This window comes from Petaurus breviceps, unplaced genomic scaffold (assembly GCF_028583685.1).
Source record: "Petaurus breviceps papuanus isolate PSGF00001 unplaced genomic scaffold, PetGlider_PUasm1.0 76375, whole genome shotgun sequence".
In the NCBI taxonomy this organism is placed as follows: Eukaryota; Metazoa; Chordata; class Mammalia; order Diprotodontia; family Petauridae; genus Petaurus; species Petaurus breviceps.
In genome coordinates, this window is record NW_027186480.1 from 1,523 (window position 1) to 29,379 (window position 27,857).

At 45.0% G+C, this 27,857-nt stretch overlaps 1 protein-coding gene across 1 annotated transcript; it reads left to right on the forward strand.

Moving 5' to 3' along the window:
- The first annotated feature begins 2,041 nt into the window (after positions 1 to 2,041).
- Positions 2,042 to 27,546, forward strand: LOC138175237 (H(+)/Cl(-) exchange transporter 5). The gene is made up of 10 exons (XM_069105657.1): positions 2,042 to 2,188; positions 3,128 to 3,315; positions 4,278 to 4,400; positions 5,516 to 5,722; positions 11,895 to 11,975; positions 12,135 to 12,677; positions 13,961 to 14,147; positions 15,069 to 15,467; positions 16,495 to 16,711; positions 17,498 to 27,546. Exons 1-10 carry the CDS (start codon positions 2,164 to 2,166, stop codon positions 17,586 to 17,588), a joined length of 2,061 nt encoding a protein of 686 aa, XP_068961758.1. The 5' UTR covers positions 2,042 to 2,163; the 3' UTR covers positions 17,589 to 27,546.
- Positions 27,547 to 27,857: the final 311 nt, after the last annotated feature.

Genomic DNA, 27,857 nt, shown 5'->3' on the forward strand with positions numbered 1-27,857 from the left:
CCTTATGATTTCTTTTCCCTGTTTACCTTCTCATGCTTCTCTTGCTTCTTGTATCTGAATGTCAAATTTTCTATTCAACTCTGGTTTTTTCATCAAGAATGCTTGAGGGGTGGCTAGGTGGCACAGTGAATGGGGCACAGGCCCTGGAGTCAGGAGGACCTGAGTTCAAATCTGGCATCAGACGCTTAACACAAAACTAGCCATGTGACCTTGGGCAAGTCACTTAACCCCAATTGCCCTACCTCCCCCCCCTCCAAAAAAAAAAGAATGCTTGAAAGTACTCTGTTCCATTGAATGACTATATTTTCCCCTGAAACATGATACTCAGTTTTGCTGGGTAGGTGACTCTTGGTTTTAATCCCAGCTCCTTTGACCTGCAGAATATCATATTCCAAGCCCTTCGATCCCTCAATGTAGAAGCTGCCAGATCCTGTGTTACTCTGATTGTGTTTCCATAATATTCAAATTGTTTCTTCCTTGTAATATTGCTTGTAATATTTTCTCCTTGATCTAGGAACTCCAGAACCTGGCTATAATATTCCTAGGAGTTTTCTTTTTGGGATCTTTTTCAGGAGGTGATTGGTGGATTCTTTAAACCCCCATTTTGCCCTCTGGTTCTAAAACATCAGGGTAGTTTTCCTTGAGAATTTCTTGGAGGATGATTTCTAGGTTCTTTCTTTGATCATGGCTTTCAGGTAGTCCAGTAATTTTTAAATTATCTCTCCTAGATGTATTTCCCAGGTCTGTGGTTTTTCCAGTGAGATATTTCACATTGCCTTCTATTTTTTCATTTGTTTGGATCTATTTGATAGTATCTTGATTTCTTATAAAGTCACTATCTTCCATTGGCTCCAATCTAATTCTGAAGCAATGATTCTCCACATTGAGCTTTTGAGATTCTTTTTCCATCTGGCAAATTCGGCTTTTTAAGGCATTGACTTCTCCTCATTACCTTTTTGAGCCTCTTTTGCCAATTGAGTTAGTCTGTTTTATAAGGTGTGATTTTCCTCAGTCAGGCTGTTGACTCTCATTTCTTAATTTTCTTGCATTGTTCTCATTTCTCTTCCCAATTTTTCCTCCACTTTTCTTATCTGCTTCTTAAGGTCCTCTATGGCCTGTAACCAGCTCGTATTTTCCTTTGAAGCTTTTGATGCAGGAGTTCTGACTTCACTGTCTTCCTTCTGTTCCATGCTTTGATCCTTTTTGTCCTGAAAACATGAGTGTAAAGTTGGGTTGCTCTGTTTGTTTTGCTTCCTTTGCCTGCTTATGTTGCCACTCAATTACTTGACTTTTGGGCTTTTTGCCACAGTAGGACTCTGCCACCAGACAGGGGAGCTTTTGTCCCAAATGCTAGGGTTTTCTCAGCTGCCGGAGGTATTAGTTGGGTGCCCTCTCTGAGGTCTCCACACATCCTGGCAAGCTGGACACACATCCCAGGACCTCCACCCTAGGCTGCAATCCAGTTTCAAGCAGGTTAAAGCAAGAGCGATTACCCCTCAGACTGGTGCTTGGTCCCCCTACACTCTGCAGGCCAGGAGCTGAAGCTGCCACGTGGTACTGGCTGGCTGTGCCAGTGTCTCAGCGGCTTCTCACCCTGGGGGCAAAGGCCAGATTGTACTCCCAAACTCCCTGTTCCTAAAGTCCAGACTGCACTGACCTCTCACTTTGTCCTTAGCATGTATGGGTTGACAATTTTCGAAACCACCACAGCTGCTGGTGATCTGGAGTCCCTCCAGCCAGCAGCTGGTTGTGGCCACCCTGAGGCTAAAACTTCGAGCTCCAGGGGGGCTGAGTGTGGCTCTCAGAGTGCTGCACTGGCCCCTTCCTGCCGGCTTGCCAGGCTGTCTTCAGCGGGAGGTTAGCTTCGCTCTGTCATTTTGTGGGTTCTGTAGCTCCAAAGTTTGTTTAGAGTCATTTTTTACATGAATTGGAGGTGGTGGAAGCTGGAGCCGCAAGGAAGTCCTGTTTCTACTCTTCCATCTTGATATCTTTTAAGTGAATGTGTGAAATGTATGCCAGAAAAGCAAGCGAGCGAGCATGTTGGATTCACCCATTATGTATTCTTTACTGTGGCATGTTTCTCTCTAGATCACTAATAAAAGCAAGGAGTCCACCTGGGCCCTGATTCACCGTGTGAGCGATGCCTTTTCGGGCTGGCTGCTGATGCTTCTCATTGGGCTCTTAGCAGGTATGGTCAGTCTTCCCATTGTGCAATGGGCTGGTTGTCTTGGATGAAGGCCTGAGTGCAGTTAAAAGACAACCTATAGAGAGAGCCAAAATGGCCACTGAGTTCACTGGCTGCCCTGGTGGAGAAGGTGGGGGAAGCCCTGCCACTGCCCCTCAGGGCCACAGCTGGACAGGAAAGAAGCCTCAGCGGAGCAGAGGTGGGACTGTGACTCAGGGCAGACTGAGCAGTGAGCCACAATGTTAATTTCTCCATTTACAAGGGCAGAAAAGGATGGCACACTCCCAAATGTCTGAGCTCATATATGGTCAGTATGGGCTGGAGTTTGGGGGCAGTGGGGGCAGTTCAGGGGGAGGAATTAGAAGGTCGCAGTTTGGCGGGTTTGAGATGGATGTGGAAGCTAGTGAGGGAGATGTAAGGAAACAGGTTTTGGAGGGGAATGGTGACTTGGGTGCAAAAGAAATGCCAGACAAGCAGAAGTGAGTGAGGGGGTGGGGTGTGCAGCATCAGTGAGTCCTCACATAAAGTCGGTCACCTCTGGCATCAGCTTCATGTATCAAAGTAGTGCTGGGGTGAATAAAGTGCCAAGAGGATGATGGTGGCAATAACTCCTTTTTTTGAAGGCACAAAGGTCAGGAGAGGACAGAATGGGAGTCAGAGGGAAACACAGATAGCTAGGGTGGCTTTGGAATTTCGTGTACGGGTGCATGAAGACTTTGGGATACACTGTATGTTTTAGAGAAAAAAAGGGCCAAACTGTCCATTGTTAGAGAATTGTGGTGTCAGGTGTATTTGTCAAATTCAGAGCGTGAGAAAAAATAGAATTTAAAAACATAAAGTGAGCTCTATCTATGTTTAGACATTTGTTCTTCTGTAAATGAAAGTGGTCTACTTACTAAGGAAGACAGCACAGATATGAGCTTGGCCTTTTCCCTCTGTCAGGCTCCCTAGCTGGCTTGATAGACATCTCTGCTCACTGGATGACTGACTTGAAGGAAGGAGTCTGCCTGAGGGGCTTCTGGTTCAACCATGAGCATTGCTGCTGGAACTCAGAACAAGTCACCTTTGAAGACAGAGACAGATGCCTTGAGTGGAACACCTGGTCCCAGCTGCTCATCAACCAATCTGAGGTAGCAGGCCTGCTGGGAGAGGGCCGTCTCTGTCCTGCTGGGTCCTTGTCAGCAACACCAGTGTTGCTGTGTTTTCCCTGAGTAATTTCAGGAACACTCCCCCCTGGCAGCCAGCAGGTGAGGGCTCACAGTAGGCCCCAGCCATCACCTTGGCAAGCTCAAATGAGAGGTTAGCATACTGCCTGCACATAGTAGGTGCTTATGAAGTTCTTGTTCCCTCCCCTTCCCTCCTGTGAGCCTGAATGCCCTCACACCTGGATTGCAGGAGCTTCCTAAGTGATCTCCTTGCCTAAAACCAGCTTCAGCACCAATAAATTCACAGGTCTGAGCACAACAAATCCCCCCAAACAAAAAACTAAATCATCCCAGCAGCCATCTAGGTTTCCCAGGATTCAAAATTGCTTCTGTCACAGAATAAATTCCTTTTCTACCCCTTTGTGATGGTGGCATCTGCTGACAAGTGGCTGAGATCAGCTCTCCTTCCCACACTCCCTCTCTGTGTCCCCAGTACCCTCCGAGGCCTGCTTAGCTCTTGTTCACTGACAGTTCTAGTTGTTTTTATTGTAATGAAACATCTTGTTTTCAGTGGCAAGCTAATGGTTTTACCAAATGAGCTGCCAGTGTGTTTCTGCATTCATTTCTCAAAACTCTGGAAGGGGTGTCTCCTGAGAGTTCATGTAGATCCTGTCTCCTTCATGACCTTTCCAGAAAACCATTTTTCTAAATAGTTTCATGCCTGATTGGAACAATCTCATCCAAGTCTGAGCCTGTTCTCTCGTACTCTCTGTCTCTCTCACTCTCTTGTTCTTAGCCTCTGTCTCTTTGTCTCTGTCTCTGTCTCTGTCTCTGTCTCTGTCTCTGTCTCTGTCTCTCTCTCTCTCGCTCCCTCACTCTCTGTCTCTATCTCTCTCTCTTACTCTCTTGCTCTCTCTCATTCTCTCTCATGTGTGTTTGTGTTCTAGGGAGCCTTTGCCTACATCCTCAATTATTTCATGTACGTCCTCTGGGCCCTCCTGTTTGCCCTTCTGGCAGTCTCCCTTGTCAGGGTGTTTGCACCCTATGCCTGTGGCTCTGGAATCCCTGAGGTGAGTTGCTGCTAAGATGTAAGAAATTGTCCATCACCTTCTTTTCCACTGGAAAACAGTCCCTGACACCTGGAACACAGTAGGAGTCCCTAGCCTAGAAATGGCCAGAACCCTTCTCAGCGAAGCTGTGGCTTGGTTCCCAGGCCAACTCTTGGGAGCGCATGTAATCCAAAATATATACTATGCAGTGTGGACAGCCCTTTACTAGGATCCTAGAGGGAGAATGTGGAGCTGCCAGAAACCTCAGCAGGCCCTTTGTCCAAGGCCCTCATTTGTTAGAGGAGGGAGGGAGAAAGGGCTGGGGGCCCAGAGAGGGCAAGGGGAACACACAGCTCGGGCCAGGACAGACTCCAGCTCTTTCTGATACACTGTGCTACTTAGGAGATGGCGACAAGGTTTGCAATGTCCAGAGGCCTAAGAAATTGGAATCAGTTGTTCTCTAAGATTCATTTGATTTGAATCTTCATTCTCCTTGTATGATACATCATCAGCCCTCCATAAGCTCTGTTCATGGAGTGAGTAATACACACTAACCTACAGGAAGGTTTTCTAACATTTCACCCCAAGACCTTGGCCTTCCGGATTCTGTTTGGTTTAGACTAACAAGGCTATTTTCCCTGACTGAGTCCAGACCAGTACACTTCTCTGGCCTGAGCATTTGCTTTTGGGCCACTACATATAGTTAATCTGAGAGTTGGCTTTTATATATGATTGATGTCATAGAGAACTAGTTCCAATTAAGATGTACTCATCATTCTCCTGTTCAGTGGGATTGGGGGAGCAGCCTCCACCCACTGCAGTGAAATACAGTCTGATTCTGTTCCCCCAATGGTGGTTGCCTAGAATGACCACTGACAAGGGTTTGCTGCAGCAGGGGACTGGCCCTTAACCATCTGCTTCCCTAGTCCTTTGAGGATCAGGAAAAGGTATAGTCACATTAATAGGTTTCTCGCCCCACCCTGTTGGCTGACCACTGTGGGAGCCCAGGAATTTGTTGGAGGAGCCTTTGGGGAGTGTATTTGGGACACTGCTGAGTTGTGCTTTGGAGTTGGCGTTGCTTGTCCAACGGGATATGCCCAGGGAATATGCAACCTTTCTTGTGCTTGGACTTACAGATCAAGACGATTCTGAGTGGTTTCATCATTCGAGGCTATTTGGGAAAGTGGACATTGATCATTAAAACCATCACTCTAGTGCTGGCAGTATCATCTGGCCTGAGCCTGGGAAAAGAGGGCCCCCTTGTGCATGTTGCATGCTGCTGTGGAAACATCCTATGCCACTGTTTCACCAAGTACAGGAAAAACGAGGCCAAGCGCCGAGAGGTAAAGAAATAGCAAAAGGGCCAAATACCAAGTGGCCTTCGTGGCATTCATCCTGTTGGGTGAGCCTTGGGCCTGCCTGTCATCCTTGGAGGGGGAGGGGGCTTCCTCAGGGGTGTTCCATAGGGTGGCACGAAGAAAGTAAATGGTAAATGGGCTGCCTGTGGAGGTAGAAGCCTCTTTCAGGTCACTGGCAACGCTCAAGGAGATCATCTCTTCTGTGAGATTCTCACAGAAGGCCCACATTTGGACTGGAGGAGTTTGTTTTCAGGTCCCTTCCAACCAAGTCAAAGATGTAATGATCCCTGACCAAGTTTAACTCACCCCAACTTAGCACTTCTCCCTAGCTTTTCTCCAGGGTGGGTAGTGATTGGGGCATAGTATGATCAAATACAGGGAGATTTCAAAACTGCTTGGTTCCTGCCATTGGGAATACTAGTGTGCAGTGGTTCTCTGAACTCTAGGAAGGTAATGACCTAAAAGCAAGAAGGGCTGGGAGAGGGAAGGGGCATGTTGGACCCTGAGTATGGGGTCACGGGACGGCCAGACTAATAAAGGGTTGGGTTGGGCTGGGTAATCCTTTTCTGTAGGAGGGGAGAACCAGGGATGCTTTGACAAGCTATACAAGTGATACCTGTAAAATTAGGGGAAAGGGGGGTGTGGGAGAGGCAGAGACTCCAGTCTCCTAATTCTGTCTTCTGGAGTCAAGCAGAAAAGTCTAATCAGTGTTGCATCCGGCAGCCTTCCCAGAACTTGAAGGCAGCTCTCTCCTGTTTCCCCAGCATGCCTCATGACTCTGATCCAAGTTCACATCCTTGCCTCTTGTGGGATGGTCTGAAGGCCCTTCTCTCTGCTTTTTCCTTTTTTTCCTTTGTTTATTATGAATTTATATTTTTTTAATTTTTTAAAATTTTTTTGCTTTTTGGAGGGGGGAAGGTAGGGCAACTGGGGTTAAGTGACTTGCCAAAGGTCACATGGCTAGTTTTGTGTTAAGTGTCTGAGGTTGGATTTGAGCTCAGGTTCTCCTGACTCCAGGGCCGGTGCTCTATTCACTGTACCACCTAGCCACCCCTTATTATGAATTTAAACAGGACATTTCAGTATATAAAGGAAAACAGAAACAGATGATTGCATATATAAATGAGAGCTAATTTTTATAGTTGTTTCTTTTAAATGTGTATTACATATAACCTGATAGAAACAAAGCTGCCCTGCTTGTCTGTAGCCCCATTTGAACTTCCTTCTGCTCTCTTTGGTGTATTAAAAAAAAAAAAAAACGTTTCCATGATACTTTTTTCTTTCCTTCTGTGTTCTTTTCCCACCATGCACCTCCCGGCCAAGGCAGGATCCTCATAGCTTTCTCTCTAGACACACAGTGCTCCAGAATTGGGAGTCAGGAAGAGCTAGGTGACCCTGAGCAAATTATTTGACCTCCTTTGGAGTACCAGGGCTAATGACCCTTGTACCTACTTTATGGAATGCCATGACACTCAAAAGAGATACTATATGTAAAGTGCTCTGTCTACTTTAAAGGGGTGTTGCTGTTCTTGTCATTATTACTGCAGCCAAAGCTCATGTTGGCTTTTTGGGCCACCATTTAACACTCTGCAGAACACAGCTTCTTCCAGAGAGAATTAAAAAAAATTTTTTAAATTTTATTAGTTTTCCTTCCCAGTGCCCTTACATTGAACCGTTTTTTTTTTAATTAAAAAGAAAATCCTCATAAAAATATGCAGACTCCAGACAACTAAGTCCCCCACTGGCCACATGTAAAAATGTGCATCTCCTCTTTCTGTCTTTTCAACTCCCTACTGCTCCCATAGGAACTGGAGAACGTGCTTCGTCTTCAGGCCTCTAGACTTGTGGTTTCTTGGTGCATTGATCAGAGTTCTGAAACCTCAAAGTTGTCTTTCTCTGTGTTGTTATAATTACAGAAATTGCCCTCATTTTGCTCATTTCACTCTGCATCAGTTCATAGAAATCTTCTTGGTGTCCTCTAAAGTTTTCCATTTTGTCATTTCTTATGATATGATAATATTATATTCCATTCATATACCACAATTTGTTCAGCCATTCAGTAAGCACTCCTTTTTTGTTGTTCAGTCATTTTTCAGTTGTTTCTGACTCTTCATGACCCTATTTGGGGTTTTCTTGGTAAAAGATACTAGAGTGGTTGGCCATGTACTTTTCCAGCTTATTTTGCAGATGAGGAAACTGAGGCAAACAGGGTAAAGTGACTTGCCCAGAGTCACACAGCTAGTAAATGTCTGTGACCACATTTGAGTTCAAGAAGAGGAGTCTTTCTGATTCCAGGTCTGGCACTCTATCCACTGTAGTACCACCTTGCTGTCCCAGGTACTCTTTTAGTCTCTAGTTTTTTGCTGCTGTAAACATTTTTGTCTTTTCTTTCTTTGATCTCTTTAGAATATAGGCTTAGCATTCACGGAGTTGAAGAGTATGCGCAGTTTAATAGCTTTGGGGACCTAGTTCCAGATTTCTTTTCAGAATGGCTGAACCAGTTCACAACTCTACCAACAATGTATTAAAATACCTGTTTTCCCACAGCCCCTCCAGCATTTGTCCATTTTCCTCTTTTATCATATTAGCCAATCTGAGGGGTGTAAGGTGGAACTTCAGAGATATTTTAATTTACATTTCTTTAATTATTAATGATTTGGAGAATTTTTTCATCTGATTATTGTTAGCTTGGATTTCTTCTTTTGAAAATTGCCTTGGGGGCGGCTAGGTGGTACAGTGAATAGAGCACCCCTGGAGTCAGGAGGACCCGAGTTCAAATTTGACCTCAGCCACTTAACACTTACTAGCTGTGTGACCTTGGGCAAGTCACTTAACCCCAAGTGCCCTTCCCTCCCCCCTCCAAAAAGGAAAAAAAAGAAAACTACTTGTTCATAATAACCTTTGACCATTGATATAAGACTCTTAGTCTTATAAATTTGAACCAGTTCCTTATATATCTTGGAAATCAGAACTTTATTAGGGAAACTTGTTACAAAGGTTATTTCCCCAGTTACCTGCTTTTCTTCTAATTTTACGTGCAGTAGAGTTGTACAAAGCCTTTTCAATTTCATGATCAAAACGGTCCCATTTTATCTCCTGTGATCATTTCTGCCACTTGCGTAGTCAGGAACTTCCCCATCTTCATAGCTGCAACAGAGAACTTCTTCTTGGGGGCTCTAATTTGTTTATAACTTCATCCTTTCTATCTTAAGTCATGTGTCCATTTGGAGCTCATCTACCTCTTATGTTTTTCACATGAATTGCTCTCTACTCTCTCATCTAGTGTTTATGAAATTGATTTTCTGAAACCACATATAACACTTTAAAGTGAATAGAAATAGGGCAGCTAGGTGGCACAGTGAATAGAGCACGGCTCCTGGAGTCAGGAGGACCTGAGTTCAAATCCTGCCTCAGACACTTAACACTTCCTAGCTGTGTGACTTTGGGCAAGTCACTTAATTCCAATTGCCCTTCTTTCCCCCCTCCAAAAAGGAAAAAAAAAGTGAATAGAAATAAATGTAATCTTAGTATACTCAGCCCAACATTTGAGTCTGTCAGGATCATTTTGGATCCTGATTCTGTCATCTGGTGTGCTAACTTTTCCTCCCAGTTTTGTGGTACCTGGAAATTTGTTAAGCCTTCCATCTGTGCTTTTATTCCAAGTCATAGATAAAATTTTCTAGCAGACAACCAAACTGAGAACTCTGGGGCCCCTCACTGGAGATTTCCTTTAGAGTTGATGTGGAAGCCTGGTTCCCCATACCCAGTACAGAAATCATGTCTCTGTGTCTCCTTTCATTTTCAGGGTGTTTGTTTGCACCTCCCAACTACCCTGTGAGGAAGGCTCTGAAACATTACTGTCCTTTCCCAATTTTACAGATTAGGAAAGTGAGCAAAAGTGGTGAAGCGATGTGGCCAGAACATCATGCTGTATCCTCATGTTATACTATACTTGGGTCACTGATGGGTTTGAAACTTTTTGTGGGCCTTGGTGTCACATGATGATCTGTTCCTTTCTCCACCTATTCACCACCCTATTTCCAGCACCTTGGGCTTATCGAACACTAGACTCTGCATTTGGTTTGATCTATTCTGCTAATCTGCGTTTCCGGTTTTTATCCAAGGTCATGATAGTTCTTATCGTTCCTGCTTTACAGTGGAATCTGTTTCAGACTGTACCATTCCCCCATCCTTATTTTTTTTGTTCTATTCATTACTATTCTTTGCCTCATGTTTTTGCATATGAATTTTATTATATTGTATGAAGCATATCCCATTGATAATTATTTTTGATCTCTAAATTAATTTTGGTAGAACGTCAACTTTACTATGTTAGTGCCCCCTAAACATGAATATGAACTGCTTCTCCAATTACTTAGTTCTTTCTTTATTTCCATAAAAATAGCTTCTAGGTGTAGTTCTCAAAGTCTCGTGTATGGCACAGAACATAAATTTCCAGATACTTACACATTGCCTCATCTTAAATGGTTTTTCTATCCATTTTTCCTCCTCTGTTTTCTCTAGAAGTTCCAACTATTTTATGGGTCATTTTACATCCCACTGTTTGGTGGAAGTGATATATTCTCTTGCTTGATTTTTTTTGCATATTTTCTAAATAAACCATTGCATCGTCCATAAGTAGAGACATGTTAACCTTTTCTGATCCACTATTTATTTTCTCTAATTTCTTTTTACTTCCTTACTGCTATAGCTAGCATGTCTGGATCAATGCCAAGTGATCATGGTGAGAGTGGGCATCATCCTTCACCCTGGCATTAGTAGGAAAGTTTCTCCAGGCTGAGCACCAACCCCCATGTGGTATGATCTCAAGGCCCTTTCCCCTCTTAGTCACCCTCTTCTGGCCATTCTCTACTTTATCAAAGTCCTTCCTAAAATATGGCACCCAGACCTGAATACAAACACTCCTCTAGATGTGGTCTGATCAGGGCAGAGAACAGAAAGACTGTTACCTCCTTGGTTTTAGGCATAGATTTCTCTTAATGCAACTTAAGATGACATTAGCTCTCTTGGTTGCTTTACCACCCTGTCGACTCATATTGAGCTTGCATTTCAGTAAGACTCTCAGATCCTTTTCTAATAAATAGGTTTCTTACCATGCCTCTGTCATCTTATTCTTGTTTCATCTATAAGGGGTGGGGGTGGCCTTGGTGACCTCTGAAGTCCCCTTCTAGCTCTAAAGCTATAATCCTATGACATATAATAGGTGCTTGTTGATTGATTGGGTGGATACCCTGACAGTCTGGTGGATCACCATACTCAGTTTCTTCCCCATGTCAGTCACTATTTCTGAGCTGTTGTATATTCTTAATGTTACTATAATATAAAAGATATGTTATCCTCAATAGTCCAATGAGCATGGAGTATACTCTTTATCATCATATGTAATAGTTCCTAAAATATAATAGCACAGAAGGTTAATAGATTGCCTGAGGACTCCGAGTATTGGTGCATCTTCAGAGCTAGTCCAGACATGTTGTTGAGTGTAACTTCTTTTTTTATTGAGGGGGGAGGGTCTCCCCCCCAAAATGCTTTTGACTATCCAATGGAATCTCCTATGGAAATACCTCAGGCTCCATCTAAGGGAGGGCTGCCTGATGCCAAGTGCCCAAGTGCCAGCTCTGGTGTGTGCCCTGGACTCCTTGGTTTGGGCAGGTTTTTTGTTTGTTTGTTTTTTGGAGGAGGGAAGGCAGGGCAGTTGGGGTTAAGTGACTTACCCATGGTACCATGGCTAGTTTTGTGTTAAGTGTCTGATCCGGATTTGAACTCAGGGCCTCCTGACTTTGGGGCCCAGTGCTCTGTTCACTGCGCCACCTAGCCATCCCAGTTTGGACAGTTTTAGAACAATTCCCACGTCAACCTTCCTTACAAAAAAGACCCTCTAGGTGCTTTGGGCTCTTAGATTAATAGGTTGTCAACAGTCAAACAGTTTATAACGTTTAAAATGGTAATAAATCATGGTTAAAGCTCACTTCTTGTGGTGCCTGCACAGATCAAATTAAACTGAATTTAATTTTGGTCAACAGGAAATGGGAGATGCATCTGATGGTGATAATAGTGACAGTATGAATCTTAATTAAGCACTAGAGTAAGGAAGCTGACTAATCATGTAGCTGATGCCGACTGTTTGCTTTTGTAGGTTTTGTCGGCAGCGGCGGCAGCAGGTGTTTCTGTAGCCTTTGGAGCTCCCATTGGTGGGGTCTTATTCAGCCTGGAAGAGGTAAAGTTCCCTGTGTTTTCCAAGTGACCCTTCTGGTGGCCTCGGGCCTGGAGAAGAGCATTGGGACCATGTGGTCCCCTAGGCCTCGGGCCTGTGGCCCTTCCTTATCCCCCCGATGGTTGGCTGTTTGATTTGGCTTTTTCCTCTTCTCCCTTGCAGGTCAGTTATTATTTCCCCCTCAAAACCCTGTGGCGATCTTTCTTCGCTGCTTTGGTGGCAGCATTTACTCTGCGTTCCATCAACCCTTTTGGGAACAGCCGGCTGGTTCTGTTTTACGTCGAGTTTCACACTCCGTGGCATCTCCTGGAGCTTGTGCCATTTGTGCTCTTGGGGATCTTTGGGGGCCTCTGGGGAGCCTTCTTTATCCGAGGCAACATCGCCTGGTGCCGCAAGCGCAAGAACACCCAGCTGGGCAAGTACCCGGTGCTGGAGGTCCTGGTTGTGACGGCCGTCACGGGCATCCTGGCTTTCCCCAACGAGTATACACGCATGAGTACCAGCGAGCTGATTTCCGAGCTCTTCAATGACTGTGGCCTCCTGGACTCCTCCCAGCTGTGTGACTATGTGAACAACTTCACTACCACCAAAGGGGGCAAGCTGCCAGACAGGGCAGCTGGTGCAGGGGTCTACGCAGCCATGTGGCAGCTCTCTCTGGCCCTTGTCATGAAGATTCTCATCACTATCTTCACCTTTGGCATGAAGGTGAGGGATCCTAGCCTGCACAGGCTCTGCCCAAATGCCTATCACACACTCTAGGGGTCTGCTAGGGCACTCCATTGCCATCCCAGACCCCTTTTTTATGTGTTTGGAGCTTGCTAGAAAATTTCCTCTCTCCGCCATATTTTCCCCAACTTGAGTTTTTATGAAAGATAAAGCAAGTAATATCCTCTCCTTGTCTTTGTGCCCCCCATAAAGGACAGGAGACAGCACTGGGTGGTGGAAGGAATAGGGAATCCTCTGTATTTTTGTGAGTACATTTCGTAGCTAAGCAATATTGGAGTGAGAGTATTGACCCTTCCAAGGTGATCTGATATGTTCCCCAAGGATTCATGGGCGCGCTTCAAGTTTGTTTTTATAACTGATAACCAGGACCAGTTCTGTGCCTAGACAGATACTGAAACTTTTACTAGCAGAAGTCAGTGTACTAGGCTTTTTATTTTCACTCCCTTTGAAAATAGCCTCACCTCTTTTTTTGACTCATACTCCAAAAGAAACAAAAAGGGAAAAATTTCAACAATTCTTCCTCTACTTAAACCTAGCCATCAGCAAGGGCTTTTTCTACCGAGACAGTGAGTTATGTCTGCGGCCTGCACTCCCACCACCACCCTGGGAAAATGTGAGCCAGGCAAAACATTAAGAGTAGGGAGAGAAGCTCACTTTGCTCCAGAACATAGTCTGAGATGATATAATTCATCTCTGCCATGGATGGTTTTTACAATGTGGCTTCATTATTTAGTTTGAAATGAAGCCCAGCCATAATCAAATGGAAGGACCAAAGGATATTCCAAAGTCAGACACAAAGTATTCCGTAATTTTCTGGGCTGGAAGGGACCTCAGTGGCCATTTCTATCATGGCCATCCCTATCTGCCAAGGATGTTGTATATGGGGTACCTGATCACGACTGGCTTGGGCCAGATGGCCTCTGAGGACCCCTCCAACTTGGAGAGTTTGAGCAGCCATCACAACTCAGATTTCTAAGCCTATTTTTCCTTTTCTTTAGACAAGTGCTACTTGCTATCTGTGGTTTTGGCCTCTAACTCTCTGGTGTGGAAAGCTCAGGTTCTTGCCCCACATGGCTTCCAATTCAAGGCAAGGTATCTAGCCCCATGACCCCTGAGGTCCAGTGGGATTGGAAGGCGTCTTCCAAACCAACTTTGTACTTTGGTGAAAATTCCTTTCTGGGAGCACAAAGATACCCCGAATGGATCCCGTCTGGGTTTTTTGGAAAGTCATTGCTTATAATCACACATTCCTCCTTGTGCAGGTCCCCTCTGGTCTCTTCATTCCAAGCATGGCTGTTGGCGCCATAGCAGGAAGACTCCTAGGTGTAGCGGTGGAACAGCTAGCATATTATCACCATGACTGGCCCATGTTCAGTGGTTGGTGCAGCCAAGGAGCTGATTGTATCACGCCTGGCCTTTATGCGATGGTTGGTGCGGCAGCCTGCTTAGGTAAACACAGAGGTCTTGGTTGGAGCCAAGTGCTCTCTATTTCATGTTACCTGCAGGTAGCAGTAGGTGGGAGCTCAGTATAGTGTACAGGCTATACCTTTGCGCTAAGCCTGCTGCCTGCCATGGATTCTGCTCTCTGGCCCAGCTTCCCCCTCTGAAACAAGAGGCTAAGCCTAGGTTGCTGCTAGACTCTATATCTGTGATGTCATAAAACGAAGGCGGTGAGCCAGAGCGAGAGATTTGGAACAAACATTAGGGCCCTTTATGAGTTTAGAGTCTCAAAGGGCTTTCAGAAAGAATCCTTTAGATGTGTAGACATTGCTTTAGGGAGTCAGGCAGATGGTCCCACCCTCCTCCCCTCTCCCCACATGCCTTGTTTGCATGGCAGGTGCCCGTCTCCCTTGTCTGCAGCACGTTGGGCTTGCTGGGACTGAGCTCACATGCTTGGCATCATACTGGCGCTCTTCTTGCCCTTATTTTCCTAAAGTAGTGTTCTTACCAAGCCACCCGGTGGCTCCCTGTTGGCTCCAGGCTGTGTGTGTAAAGACATGGAAAGCCCTTCCTCCCTTTCCAGCCTCCTTCCACTTCACTCTGTGTCCTCTCAGCCTGGAGTGTTTTCCCTCCTCACCTCCACCTCCCGGCTTCCCTGGCTCCCTTCAAGACTCAGCTGCCATGTCACCCTGTGCAGGAGGCCTTCCCTCTGAGATGACCTCCCATTTTCACTGTCTGTATCTTGGATGGAGTGTGTTGTCGGCATGTTGTCTCTCCCATTAGAATGTAAGCTCCTTGAGGCCAGGGTCTGTTTTATGGTTAGTACAGTGCCTGGCTCATACTAGGTGCTTCATAGATGCTTCTTGACTGACTGAATTGACTTTTCCTCATGAGGCTCTAATGTCTTTATACAAATACTCTACTTTTCAGGTGGAGTGACTCGTATGACTGTGTCCCTAGTGGTCATCATGTTTGAACTCACAGGTGGCCTGGAGTACATCGTGCCCCTGATGGCTGCAGCTATGACCAGCAAGTGGGTGGCAGACGCCATTGGGCGGGAGGGCATTTATGATGCCCACATCCGCCTCAATGGATACCCATTCTTAGAAGCAAAAGAAGAGTTCACGCACAAGACCCTGGCGATGGATGTGATGAGGCCCCGTCGCAGTGACCCGACACTCACGGTTCTCACACAGGACAGCATGACCGTGGAGGACGTAGAGACACTAATCAGTGACACCACCTACAGTGGTTACCCTGTGGTTGTATCTCGAGAGTCTCAGAGGCTGGTGGGGTTTGTCCTCAGGAGAGACCTCATCATTTCAGTCGGTAAGTGACCATGATGTGCTAAATGTGTGAGAATAGGCTGTTCAAGCCCCCAGCGGTATCCTAACATATTGCCATAGATAACTCAAGGACCAAAGTGGCCATGTGCCTTTTTTGCAAATTAGAACCCAGGACACAGTGAAGACACTATGAGCCTGTGACAGTGATGTTCTCTGTTAGCCCATTGCCCCAACCTTCAGCTTCACTTAATTCCAAGCTCCATTCAGATTGGAAGAGCTGACTTTGAGTCCTAGCCTTGATGCTTCAACACTGTCAACATGAGCCTAGTCATTTGCCCTTTCTGAGCCTCACTTTTCTCATCTGTAAAATGGGGGCAATTACCCTCCTACTACACCTCCCTCAAGGGGTGATTGTGTAAATATCTTGTATCTCTCTTCTCAAAAAGTCTCAGGAGCTCCTTTCACCTCCTTTTCCACCCCCTTCATGTGGTCTAGTACAAAGTATGGTGTGTTCTTGGCACATTTCCTGACTCTTTGTGCAGCTCTTGGAACCAGGAGTGCCCTTCCCCACCCTGCCTTGTTCTGATTCCTTCCCCTTTACCCACATGACCTTCACATCACATGCCATCTCTTCTGTGAAACCACCTAGACATTCTCCCTCCAGTGAACCCCAGCAGCCCTGGGGACAGTTAAAAGTCTTGTATCCCTCACATCACAATTATCTCTGTACATCACTTCTCTTTCTCCTGCTGGGACCAGGGGCCATGTCTTAACCAAGATCTTTCTGTCTCCCTTAGCACCAGGGCATGATGGTTACCAAACAAGTGTTGAATGCCCCCATTTCCATTCTGAGTCAGTTAGGATCTCTGCAGCACAGTCCAAGGGGAAGGAGGCCAGGATCAAATCCTGGTTCTCCTTCTTTGTCCCTATGTGCCCTTGGGCTAGTTGCTGGACACCTCTGACCACTGAGGTGCCTTGCAGCTTGAAATCTGTACTCCCAAAGAAATGGTGGAACTTGTGTGAAGCCACATTGATGGAAAAAGCACTGCCAACATTTGTGTTTCCAATAGAAAATGCTCGCAAGAAGCAGGATGGCATTGTGAGCACATCTATCATTCATTTTACGGATCATTCGCCTCCGCTGCCTCCACATGCTCCCCCATCACTCAAACTTCGCAACATCCTGGACCTCAGCCCTTTCACAGTGACAGACCAAACGCCCATGGAGATCGTGGTGGACATATTCCGAAAACTGGGACTGCGTCAGTGTTTGGTCACGCACAATGGGTGAGAATGTTTGTGTAAGGTCAAAGATTGCAGTTTGGTAGAAGGGAGTGCTGTATCTGGGCGAGGATGTTGAGGGATAAGAGGACTCCCAGAAGGGGATTGACATTCATTGGCTAAAGAGAGGGGCTTCACATAGCCCAGCAAAATGGCGGTAGCAGGAGCTTGGTGTCCTGGAACTCCTGTTAAGTCTTTATCATAGAAATGCTTCCCTGCCACTGAGATTCACCGTCCTGTTACCTATTCAGTGGTCCTTCCCAAGACTGTGAGGAATGAATGCATAGAGAGAGAGAGAGAGAGAGAGAGAAGTGGAAAGCACCATTTGCTCTCTGAATTATCTTCAGGAATGCAAGTCACTTTCTTTAAGAATTGGGAGTGGCTGGGGCAGTTAGGTGGTGCAGTGGATACAGTGCCCCCCCCCCCCCCCCCCCGAGTTAGGAAAGCCTAAGTTCAAATCCAGCCTCAGGTACTTAATACTTACTAGCTGGGTGAAACTGGGCAGGTCACTTGAGAAAAAAATAAACCCAAGAATTGGGAGTGGGAGCAGTGGGTGGTACTCTCCTGCCAGCTGGTTGTGCCAGGTGGCTTTCTCCTTTCTCTCCAATGCCCAAGGGCATGTTGGGGCCTTTAAAAAAAAGGATTCTAAGGCATCATAGCCTTCTTAGGCCTTCCATTAATAGCCTAGGCCAGTGAATGCTATCCCCCTGAACCAGGGGGCATGGAGGGACCAACTTGTGATGGAGCAGTGGTGGGAGTGGTTTTGTCTTGACTTTTTTATTTATATTCTAGGCGACTTCTGGGAATTATTACCAAAAAGGATGTGTTGAAGCACATAGCTCAGATGGCCAACCAAGATCCTGATTCCATACTTTTCAACTGAAGTCCCAGAGCTGTGCTGGGGATATAACACCTAGAAGATGTGACACCATCAATATTGTTTAGAAAACCTGATACCCAATGCAGTAATGAGAGCATTTCCCATTTGGGAAGGAGGCTGATAATCACATGTTGTTTGGGACTTCCCTCTCAGCTCACTCATTGCACTACAGAATCTTCTCTTTAGGAGAGCATGCTCCTGAGGCTTTAGAGAAGTTACAATGCAAAGATTTCATGAAGGAGGAAAGGAAAATTGCCATAGGAGAATGCTCTTCCTTTCCCTTGTGCTCCTGTCCCCCTCTTCCCTCCCCCTTCTCTTGCTCTCCCCTTCCTTTTCCTGCCCTCCCCTTTCCTCCTGCTCTCTTTTCTTCCCTTTCCCTCTGCCCCTCTCTCCCTTGCCCTCCCCTTCTCTCCCCTCCCCTTCCTTTTCTATCCCTTTCTCTCCCCTTCTATTCCTTTCCCTCTCCTCTCCTTTTTTTTTTAATAAGATCTTTATTTTTTTAACTTTGGTAACCAATGATTAGCCAGCTTAGCCATCACTAAACCTCTGCAAGGAACCTCTTGGCCCACCTGGCCCCCTCCACTGTCTTTTGACCCTTTTGGAGGTCTAGACCTACAAACTTTGGCTTTACTTGGTTTACTGACAGACAGGAAAACCGAAAAGTCCCATGGGATTCTCCCCAGATTAGGGGGAGTTCATCTCATAGCAGGTGGTCTTGTGCCTGTTAAACTATTTAGTGGAATTCCAGATTTTTGCTGTCCCCATATATAGGGTCTAGATGGGGGAGGGAAACCTCGACAGCTTCTCTCTGTGTGAAGTTCCCAAATCCTCCCAGAATGCTGCTTGATTTGGCCTCTCACTGTACACAGGGAGGCCCGCTTCTGTAGCTTGCTTACTTATATCGAGCAAAAATATTAGACTGCTTTCTCTTTGCCTGCAACAAAGTTCAGTATTAATCAGCTAGAAACAAATGCTATGTGACAATTGATTCATTAAAGGACATAGGAAAAAAAAGATCCTTAGCGGAGATGTATTTAAAGGTCTTATGACAGCAATGGGTAGAAATCACAGACAGGCAGTTTTAGGCTTGGTGTGTTTGGAAGAACCTCTTAACTGTGAGAGCTGGACTGGAATGAACTGGATTAGCCCAAGAAGTGGTAGCTCCCACTACCATTATTAGTGATCCTTAAGCAGAAGCTGGGCGCCCACCCATTTGTTGGGTCTTTGGTTAGGCATGGACTAGTCTGGTTGGATGAGACGTACTTGGAAGGCCTGGAGATTCTGTGATTGGGATCACAGCTCTAAGATCAGTTATAAGAACTGGCTAACCACATAGGACTCGACTGCTGTCTCCAAAAGTGAGGGTACGTTATATAAGTCACATGGACTAGGACATTTGGTCCCCTTGCCTGTGTCTACTGGGCTTTCCAGAACTCCAGCTGTGTTCAGGCATGTGGACTGGGCCTGTCATAGACTCCCTAAGGAAACTATGGGCCCCCTAAAGTTCCTGATGGTCCAAGTTGGAACCCCCCCAGGCAATCCCATAACCCCCCAAAGCTCCCCTGGGCTCCATAGCACCTTTGGGTGAAAATCAGTAGAATCCTCTGGGGATCAGGTACCAAGCAGTTACAGATCAACCAGTTGTTCTGTTCACTGCCCTGGGGATTTTGCTTCCTTCATTTTATCCACATGCAGCTCTCCCTTTTGCTCCCCTTCAAACGACTCATGACTGACCCTTATGGGATTCAGTACTATGATGGACAGAAGACACTCCCCAAAATCCCTCCTAGGATTATGCACATGTACCAAAGACAGCATGCATTCTACTTCTCCTTAGTACGTAGACTGATTCCTCCCACTTGGGTAGGAAGACAATGACCGCCATGTCCCCACTTTCCTTCTCATAAGTTGTCCTATATGACTGGAGTTCACTTTATTTCCAAACATGTACCTCCTCTCTTCCTCCCAACACACACACATGCACACATACATGCACATACATACACATACACGCACACATGCACACACACACACACATAATCTCTCACACACTCCCTCCAGTCCATGATGAGCAGACCCTGGATGCCATTCCATCTCCCCAGCATACCAAAAGGATCAGGGGAGATCCACCACTGTAGCTCTTTTAAAAGGCTACCAGACCCTTCTTAGAGCTATTACTCAGAATTTTGCACTTCATATTCTAGCCTTCAGAAGTTCTTTTATTACATATGATTATTTTGTGTCAGTCACAAGGCAGCATAGTCTCTCTTTTAAAATGTCAGTCTGATGTTTTCAAATAGTAACCCAGAAAGCCCTTGCCCAGGTAAAAAAGCAGCTTCAGTAACATTCCATTTCCTGTTTCTTCAGCTTGGTCAGTCCCTATGAAAAGCAGCTGACTATGTGTTGAGCTAAGCATCTGGTGCCAGATAGACCCTGTGGGATCCAGGGAAAGCAAAGCCCTTGGCAGCCTTTCTTCTTTGACTAGAGGGATTTCTCTCTGCCGCTCAGTGTTATCAAAAAGCTGAGGAGTGAGGCTTCCCTCAAGTACAAGTTTGCTCTCGTTTCTCATGTCTCCCTCAAATCTTTGACAGTTGAGGCATCCCAGAGATGCCACTTCCAAGCCTATGTTCAAGCCTGCTTCTGTCAGTATTATCTGTGCCAGGGGCCATCGTGTGGTTCCCAAGCTTTTCTTTTCTTTTCTTTTTTTTTTTTTTGCTTTTTGGAGGGGCAGTTGGGGTTAAGTCACTTGCCCAAGATCACATGGCTAGTAAGTGTTAGGCGTCTGAGGCCGGTTTTGAACTCAGGTCCTCCTGACTGCAGGGCTGGTGTTCTATTCACTGCACCACCTAGCCGCCCCAAGCTTTTCTACACAATGAAAGCATCCTCACTTCTGCTTTTTGTTTTTTACATTGTCATTTCTGAATATACCCTCTCACAGTACCCTCCCTTGCCACAAGGAAGTCAGATTAAGCAAACCCAACAAAGATCAATACCCATGTCTCAAGCACATGGGTGTGTCTCCTTCCATCTATTGAATGAGAAGAGAGACATGATTCACCATTGGTCCTCTGGAGGCCAGCTTGGTCACTGCCCTGATCTGAGTTGCGCTCTTTTGGGGGTGGGTTTACTTTGTGTTTTTGTCATTGTGGCTTTTCTTTCTTTGCTATGTATCAGTTCAGAGTGATCTTCCCATATTTCTCTGAGTTGTTTGAAGGGCACAACGGTAGTCCATGACTGTCAGGAGTCACAACTGTTTGTTTTCTGGTGTTTTACTGCCTTTGAATCTTCTGGGTCAGGTGATACCTTGCTTCCTGGTGTCAGCCTCTTTGGAGGCTCCGCCCAGGAGTGGGCCTCTCAGCTTGGGAGGATGAATCCATCATGACACACTTATAGCCCCGAGGAGCTGGAATTTGCTCTGATTGTGGCTAGCTCAGCACATTCACAGAGCCTCTTTTCTTGGCCTGTATTTAAGCATTAAGCCAAACAGATGCAGGCACATGGCCCCAACTAGGGAATTCTGGGACCCCAGATTAATGAGCTAAGGCTCATCTGTTTAGTGTAAAAGCATTAAACTTGTTCTGTATGAGAGAAGAGGCTCATGCTGGAATGCAATTGATTACTTCTGCAGAGTTCTGGCTTTCTAGTGAAGAATATATCTGGTGGACAGCCAGCCCTGAAAGGGATGAGAGGCCATCAGTTACTCTTTTCAAAGAAGACCTCCTTGTTCATCTGTGTTTGCAGATTTTCACAGATTTTAAGTAGGGAAGATAGTTATCTCCCACTTACCTGAAGTGATGGTATGTTGGGCTGGGAGTGTGTAGGGTAGAGAAGAGGGGCAAATTCCATCAGAGAGTGACTACTTGGGGGAAAAGCCTTTTGTTTGGACTGATCATAGTGAAAAACCCCTTTTCTGCCTGGCCTCAACTTCCCCCTGGCTTCACTCTACTGTCAGCAGCCTGGGACCCAGCTGCACGGTGGGAAAGAGGCAACCATCCCATGGCTTCCGTGGGTAATGCTCTGGTGAGATCATCTTAAGGCATTGATCCAACCGCAAAGCTGTGTCTGAACAACTCTTGGCAGGAAGAGCCGAGAACGGGATTAAAATCTCCAATGAATCCTTAATTCAGTTAGAACGTGAACATGAGAAAGGAATGGTGAATTAGTACACTTTGAAACACTGAAGAACTTTGAAGCAAAGCCCTGTGAGCTCATTAAAAGGAAAGAAAAAGGGTTTTGAAAAGTTATTGCTGGAGAGTTCATTATGAGGTGTCGCCGTTGGTCTTCTGGGCTGTGTGATCTAAAGTGCTTCATTGAGGGGCATGTATGTGCCCCGCAATGATCTCTGGACTATGAAAGGCAGTTTTCGAAGCTAAATTACTGTTAGTGAGCAGGGACTTAGCTGCCCACAGGTAATTTCTAAATGGTCAGGATTGGAAATGCCCCGTGTTGGCATTTTTCTAAAAGTGCTAAGTGTCCAGCAATGGAAAATGGAAGCTGTTTTGTCTCTCCTTACCTTGGATCCCTGTTGTGTAAGAGGGAGTATGTCAGGAGGGTCATGTGGGGAGAGATTCTGAAAGGACATATTCAAGGGAACCTTGATTCCTTTAAGAACTAGTATGTTTCAAACATAGGAAGGAGCCCCAAACCTTCAGTTTGGAGCAACTTGGTGGGAAATTGGGATCCCTTTGAAATGTGAAATAAATGGAGTGCCAGTAGGTACACTCCCAGCACTTGGCCTGTAAATGTGGGAAAGAGGCAGTTGGTCTCCCCTATCCCTTCCCCCCCCCCCAGCCTGGCATCCTGAAGATGCAATATTCCCATGCCTCCAGGTCAGTGAGGTCAGAGCAGAAAAATTCATCAAGAGGACCAAGTGCATAAAGCTCTATAAGTGTGAGAGGCCAGAGTGGGGCTCAGTTGGGGGGTGACATCCTGGGGATGGAAGCTCACATCGAGTGCAGCCTGCCCCAGTGCTGCCAAGCATGTTCCCAGCCAGACCAATTGCATGGGCCCTCTGTAAAGGGGACATTTTTCAACTGCATTATTAAGCAAAAGGATTTATGGAGCCAAGAAGGGTTTGCACAGAAATGTTCACTTGGCATTGTACCACATAGATTTGTACCACCCCATATGGTAACATATGGTACGGATCTCCCCTGGGCTGGTGTGCATGAGGGGGCTCTCTAGCCAACCACATGGCAACACGAAATCGACTCAAAAACCGTCGACAGTAAAAACTAATAAGAGTCTTAAGTCTCCCTTTTATATACTTCTTAAGAAGAGGAACTAACAGTTCAGGCACTCCAGGGCTTCCTGATGAAATAGGAGGGAGCTGTAATAAAGTTCAGATTGAACCTGTTTGCTATTTGTTCTTTGTTTAGAGTCTCAACCTAAATGATAAAAAGTTTGTTAAAGATTTGATTGTGTTGCTTGTTACATGGAAAGAATTTCTTGGAATTGTGGGCGTTAGCAACTTGAGAAAATGCCAAAAACTCTTGCTAACCACATCCTCATTTCTAGACATCTGGATTCTGGCTTCATTTCATGGGTGATACAGGAAATTAAAATTGCTTTCTTTCCACTGTGCTCTCTAATTTTGCCAAATCACCCCCAAAAGAAAACAGTGCAAAAGCAGCCCTTACACGTGTCCTGAATCTTGGTGACTGAAGAACTGGATTTGAGAAAAAGCAGAATGCAGTGCTTTCAAGCTCCCAATTTGAAATGGATCCTCAAGGTCCTCAAGGATCCCTACTCCCTCCCTTCTTCCTCACCAATCAGCCGTCCTAACAACTCTGCTCTTTTACTTGAGGATCTTACTGAATAAAAAACAATCTACAAGGACAAAGGGTCCATCAGGATGTGCACACTTAGCATGAATATCAAGGCAGACAACATGCTAAGCATTCATTTCTTTTTTTTTTTTGGCCTTTTGGAAGGCAACTGGGGTTAAGTAACCTGCCCAAGGTTACACAGCTAGTTTTTTTTTTTGTGTGTGGGTGTTGTGTCTGAGGCTGGAACCGAACTCGGGTTCTCCTGACTCCGGGGCCAGTGCTTTATTCACTGCACCACCTAGCTGCCCCTAAGCATTCATTTCTAAACCCTAATTTGACTATGGAGGCGTTGATTTACAGTGGAAATGTTAGAGTCAGAAGACCTGCATTTGAACCCGGGATGTTGCTGTGAACATGGTTATGCCCCTTTTCCCTCTCTGGCCTTCAGTTTCTTCCTCTGTAAAAAGAGGGGGTTGAAGTAGATGTGGAATGTGAGTTCTTTAAATTGTCCTTAAAAGGCAATTCTGAGGAAGACAGCTTTGACTTGTTCTTTTAGGCCCATGAGAGAAGAGCTAGGAGTGATTAGGGGTGATGGGATTTAGGGCAAACAATGTAAGTGTGGTTGGTTTTCCCTCTTTGGAGTCTTTTCACATATAGCGGAGATAGCTTTTGGGTACGGCTTGGGCACGGTGGCTGCCAAGATCCTTTCCAACTCATAAATCCTATAATCTTGCCTAGAAAGGAGAGATCTAGTTTTCTTCCCTTATCACATAACTAACTTCTGTGTGTCCCTTTGGCTAGTGGTGTACATCTTTAAGAAAGTTTGCATCTGTGTGTGTGGGGGGGGGGGTGGTGGTGTTCTCTGGAAAATGACCTCAAATCCTTTCAACATGATTTTGTGTAGCCTAGATAAGCTCAATGTCTTCAATGTTCCTGTCTTTGAAACTGCCTTTTGAGGCCATTCCACAAACCAGATGTGGACAAGTTTGTTACTTAATAAGCCAGTTAACCTCTCCTCTTCTAGTCTTGCATCCAAAACCCTGCCCTGCCATCGCCCCACATGAGGAAGGTGCTTCCATTTTGTCATAGGCACCAGGGCCACAACCAAGCTAGTAGCCAGCCCCAACCTAGGGCCCTTTATGTCAGGCCCAGCATAAACTTAAACTCAACCAAAGAAACCAAACCTACCCAACTGTCTCTTGGAGTTCCTGAAAGTTGGGAAGGGTTCAGCAGAAACCAATATTTTACTGATGTCTGTATGTCAATAGTAACTCAGCATCCAGAAAGTTAATGGAGTAGAGTTTCCAGAGAAAGCACAGCACAGGATTGTGCTGAGCAGTTAATCACATGAGGAACGGTTGCCAACCCTAAAGACGTTTCCTTAGCTTTATTCCATTCTTCAGAGACATGGGCCTTCCTCCAGAGGCATGGCTTGAACTCCAATCTGGCTGACAGTAACATAAAATAGTGTGGTGAAGTGGGGGCACGGGGAAGAAGTGGTGGTGCAGGGAACTGCTCTAGAGGTTAATTATGTGGAAATTGAGCCATCTGGTGCCTCTGTTTCCATCTATAAAATGTATCCAATGCTGCAATGGCCCTACCTACCTCACAAGGATACTGGGAGGAGAATATAGCAATAGATGGAAAACACTTTGGAAAGTAAGTGCCAAATGATGTTAGGTGGAATTCTGAATACTTCTGAATATTTGGGTCAGTGGGTGGAGCACTGGCACAGAAGTTAGGAGAAGCTAAGTTCAAATCCAGCTTCAGACACTGTGTGACCCTGGGTAAGTCACCTAACCCCAATTGTCCCCCCACAAAAAATGCTTTGGATATTTTCAGGCCCTAAGATTAGCACTCGGAGTTAGTGTTGCTTCCTTGTTCTGTGAATTTACTTGGCACAGTAGTTTGGTTCTGTGATATGGCATCTTTGATGCCTCATACTGGCTACATGGAATCTCTCGAGCAAGACTTTAACATGGAGTTAAGATCTTAGGGGATCCATGAAATTGAATAGAAAAGAAATTCTATCCTTTATTTCTACTGACCTCAAACTAAAACAGCATTTCCTTTAATTATGAATTTGTTTTTCTTAATATGATTTTAAGAGGGGGTCTTTCTGTAGGTTTTACCAGAGAGATGGCCCAAGAGGGCCAGCACACACACAAAACAATGATAAATCAACATTCTATAGCAAGGAACTTCTACACCTGCAAAGAGACCTCTTAACGAATACCTAAGTAAACATAATTATTATCATTTGCTCATTTACTATTGCTTAATAGAGAACTACATTCAAAAGGACCCCACAGCCTTGACCATTAGAATTTAGATTTACCCTTTAGAATACTGAAAAAAAATTAAAAAATACTGACTGGATAGGGGTAGCTTTTGTTTCCTGAATTCTATAAAAAGCCTCCCAATGTCAATTTTCCAGGTGATAAGGTCACTGCCCTTTTGCCAACAGATTTTGTTATTGTTATGTTAGCCATCTCCCTACTTGTGCCCAATGATATATCGTATGCCATTGAAATTGTGTTGCTGGGACGTTGTTGCTGCCCAATATTCAGATGTGATCGAGGAGTGCAGAAACAAAAGAGCCACCTATGTTGAAAAATCTCACCTACAGGCCTGGCATACAGTACCAGAAATTCTGACGTTGGGATTCAGTAGGAAGGTTGTTTGATGGCAAAATGGTAGTGATGTTTCTTTTGTTGCATATTACTGAAAGCTAGGGGAGAGGGGCAGATGCATGCATGAAGGCTCTGACTAATCAGAAGGTATAATTGAAGAGGAAGGCAGTGGCACCAGCCACCAGTGAAAGATTCTGTAATTTTGGCAAGAACTGGCCTATTTCTGATGTGAAAGAACCAGCGAAATATAAACCTGTCATGATTGCTTTTTTTTTTAATTATTGCTGTTATTTCTGAGAGGGGAGGAAACCCTTCCCCTCCAGATTGAACCCTTCGTTGTGATGGAAGAGTAAGGAGGAAAACAATTAGATATGGCCATGGCAGCTGACAATATAAATAATATTCTGTGCCAATAGTTCCCCTGCCTCCCTTCCCTGAGGGCTGTGTTTCATGATCTGTTCTATAACCACCATTGGTTCTTGTGAGTTTGACTTCCTTCTAGCAGTTCTGTTATTTCCACTTGTGTAGCCTTTGTATATATTCTCTTGTTTTTGCTTATTTTGTGCTCTGCATCAGTTTATATAAATCTTTGCATGTTTTCCTGAATTCCTTGCATATCATTTAGTATTGCACAGTCTACCCTTCCATTTATATGCCTCAGTTCTTTGTTTTAAGTTGTTTTACTATCCCAAAGAGTACTGCTATAAATATTTTGGCATATATTATACCTTTGTCTTTGCCTTCAACTTTCTTCTTAGTGTAAACACCCCATCCCCCAAGTAGTGAGCTTGTTGGATCAGGGGTGTGGACCTGTTCAGTCACTTTGTAGACTTCCATATTCATCTAAATGGTTTTAATTTGTATTGCTTCATGTTCTCATGTGGTCGTTATAGTTCCTGAGTCTTTTGAAAACCCTTGGACCACTTACTATTAATGTTAAATACTCACATTAATTCCCTGCATAATATGGTTATCATACATTAAAACCATTTTTATTAAAAACTTGGCAGTTTCCAACAAATATTTCCATGTACATAGGACAGAGAGTTGTATACTTCTTTGAAGCAGTTCCACCATTTCTGGTCTGGGCCCCTATTAAGCTTCCTTGTGCTGTGGAATCCTTTCATTGATACTCTTTATTTTGGTGTCTACCACCTCCTCTCCAAATAGAAGCTTCAGCTTGTAACCAATAAATATAGTCAAGCAAACACATTTGTGTTGCATTGTTCATGTCTGCAAACATGTCTCACTCTATATTCATTAGCTTACCCATCCAGAGGTTGAAAGTACACTGGTCATCCTTGCTACAGGCTGTCATCCTTGCCAGCGCATCTATAAACCAGAAGTCTGCAAACATAAATTGCCTTGGTTCTTTTCCCTTCACTGCATCAGATCATGTAGGTCTTGCCAGGTTTCTCTGAAACTATGCCTTTTGTCATGTCCTAAGGCACAGTAACATTCTACTACATTCATATACCATGATTTGTTCATCTGTACCTTGATAAATAGACACCCCCTTAATTTCTGATTCTTTGCTACAATAAAAAGCTGCTTTAAATATTTGTTATGTATAGGTCCTTTTCCTTTTTCTTTGATCTCTTTGGGATATGCCCAGGTTAGTGACTTTGGAGGTCCTAGTTAAAAATGGCTTTCCACAATGGTTGGACCAATTCATAGACCCACTAACAGTGAGGGCATCCTCCCCTAGCCCTTCCAGCAACTGTTATTTTTTCTATTTTTATCATTTTGCCAATTCAATTCCCGTGAAGGGGAACTGCAGAGTCATTTGCATTTGCATTTTTCAGTTAGCGGCTTGGAGCATGTTTTCATATGGTTATTGATAGCATGGATTTCTTCTTTTGAGAATTGCT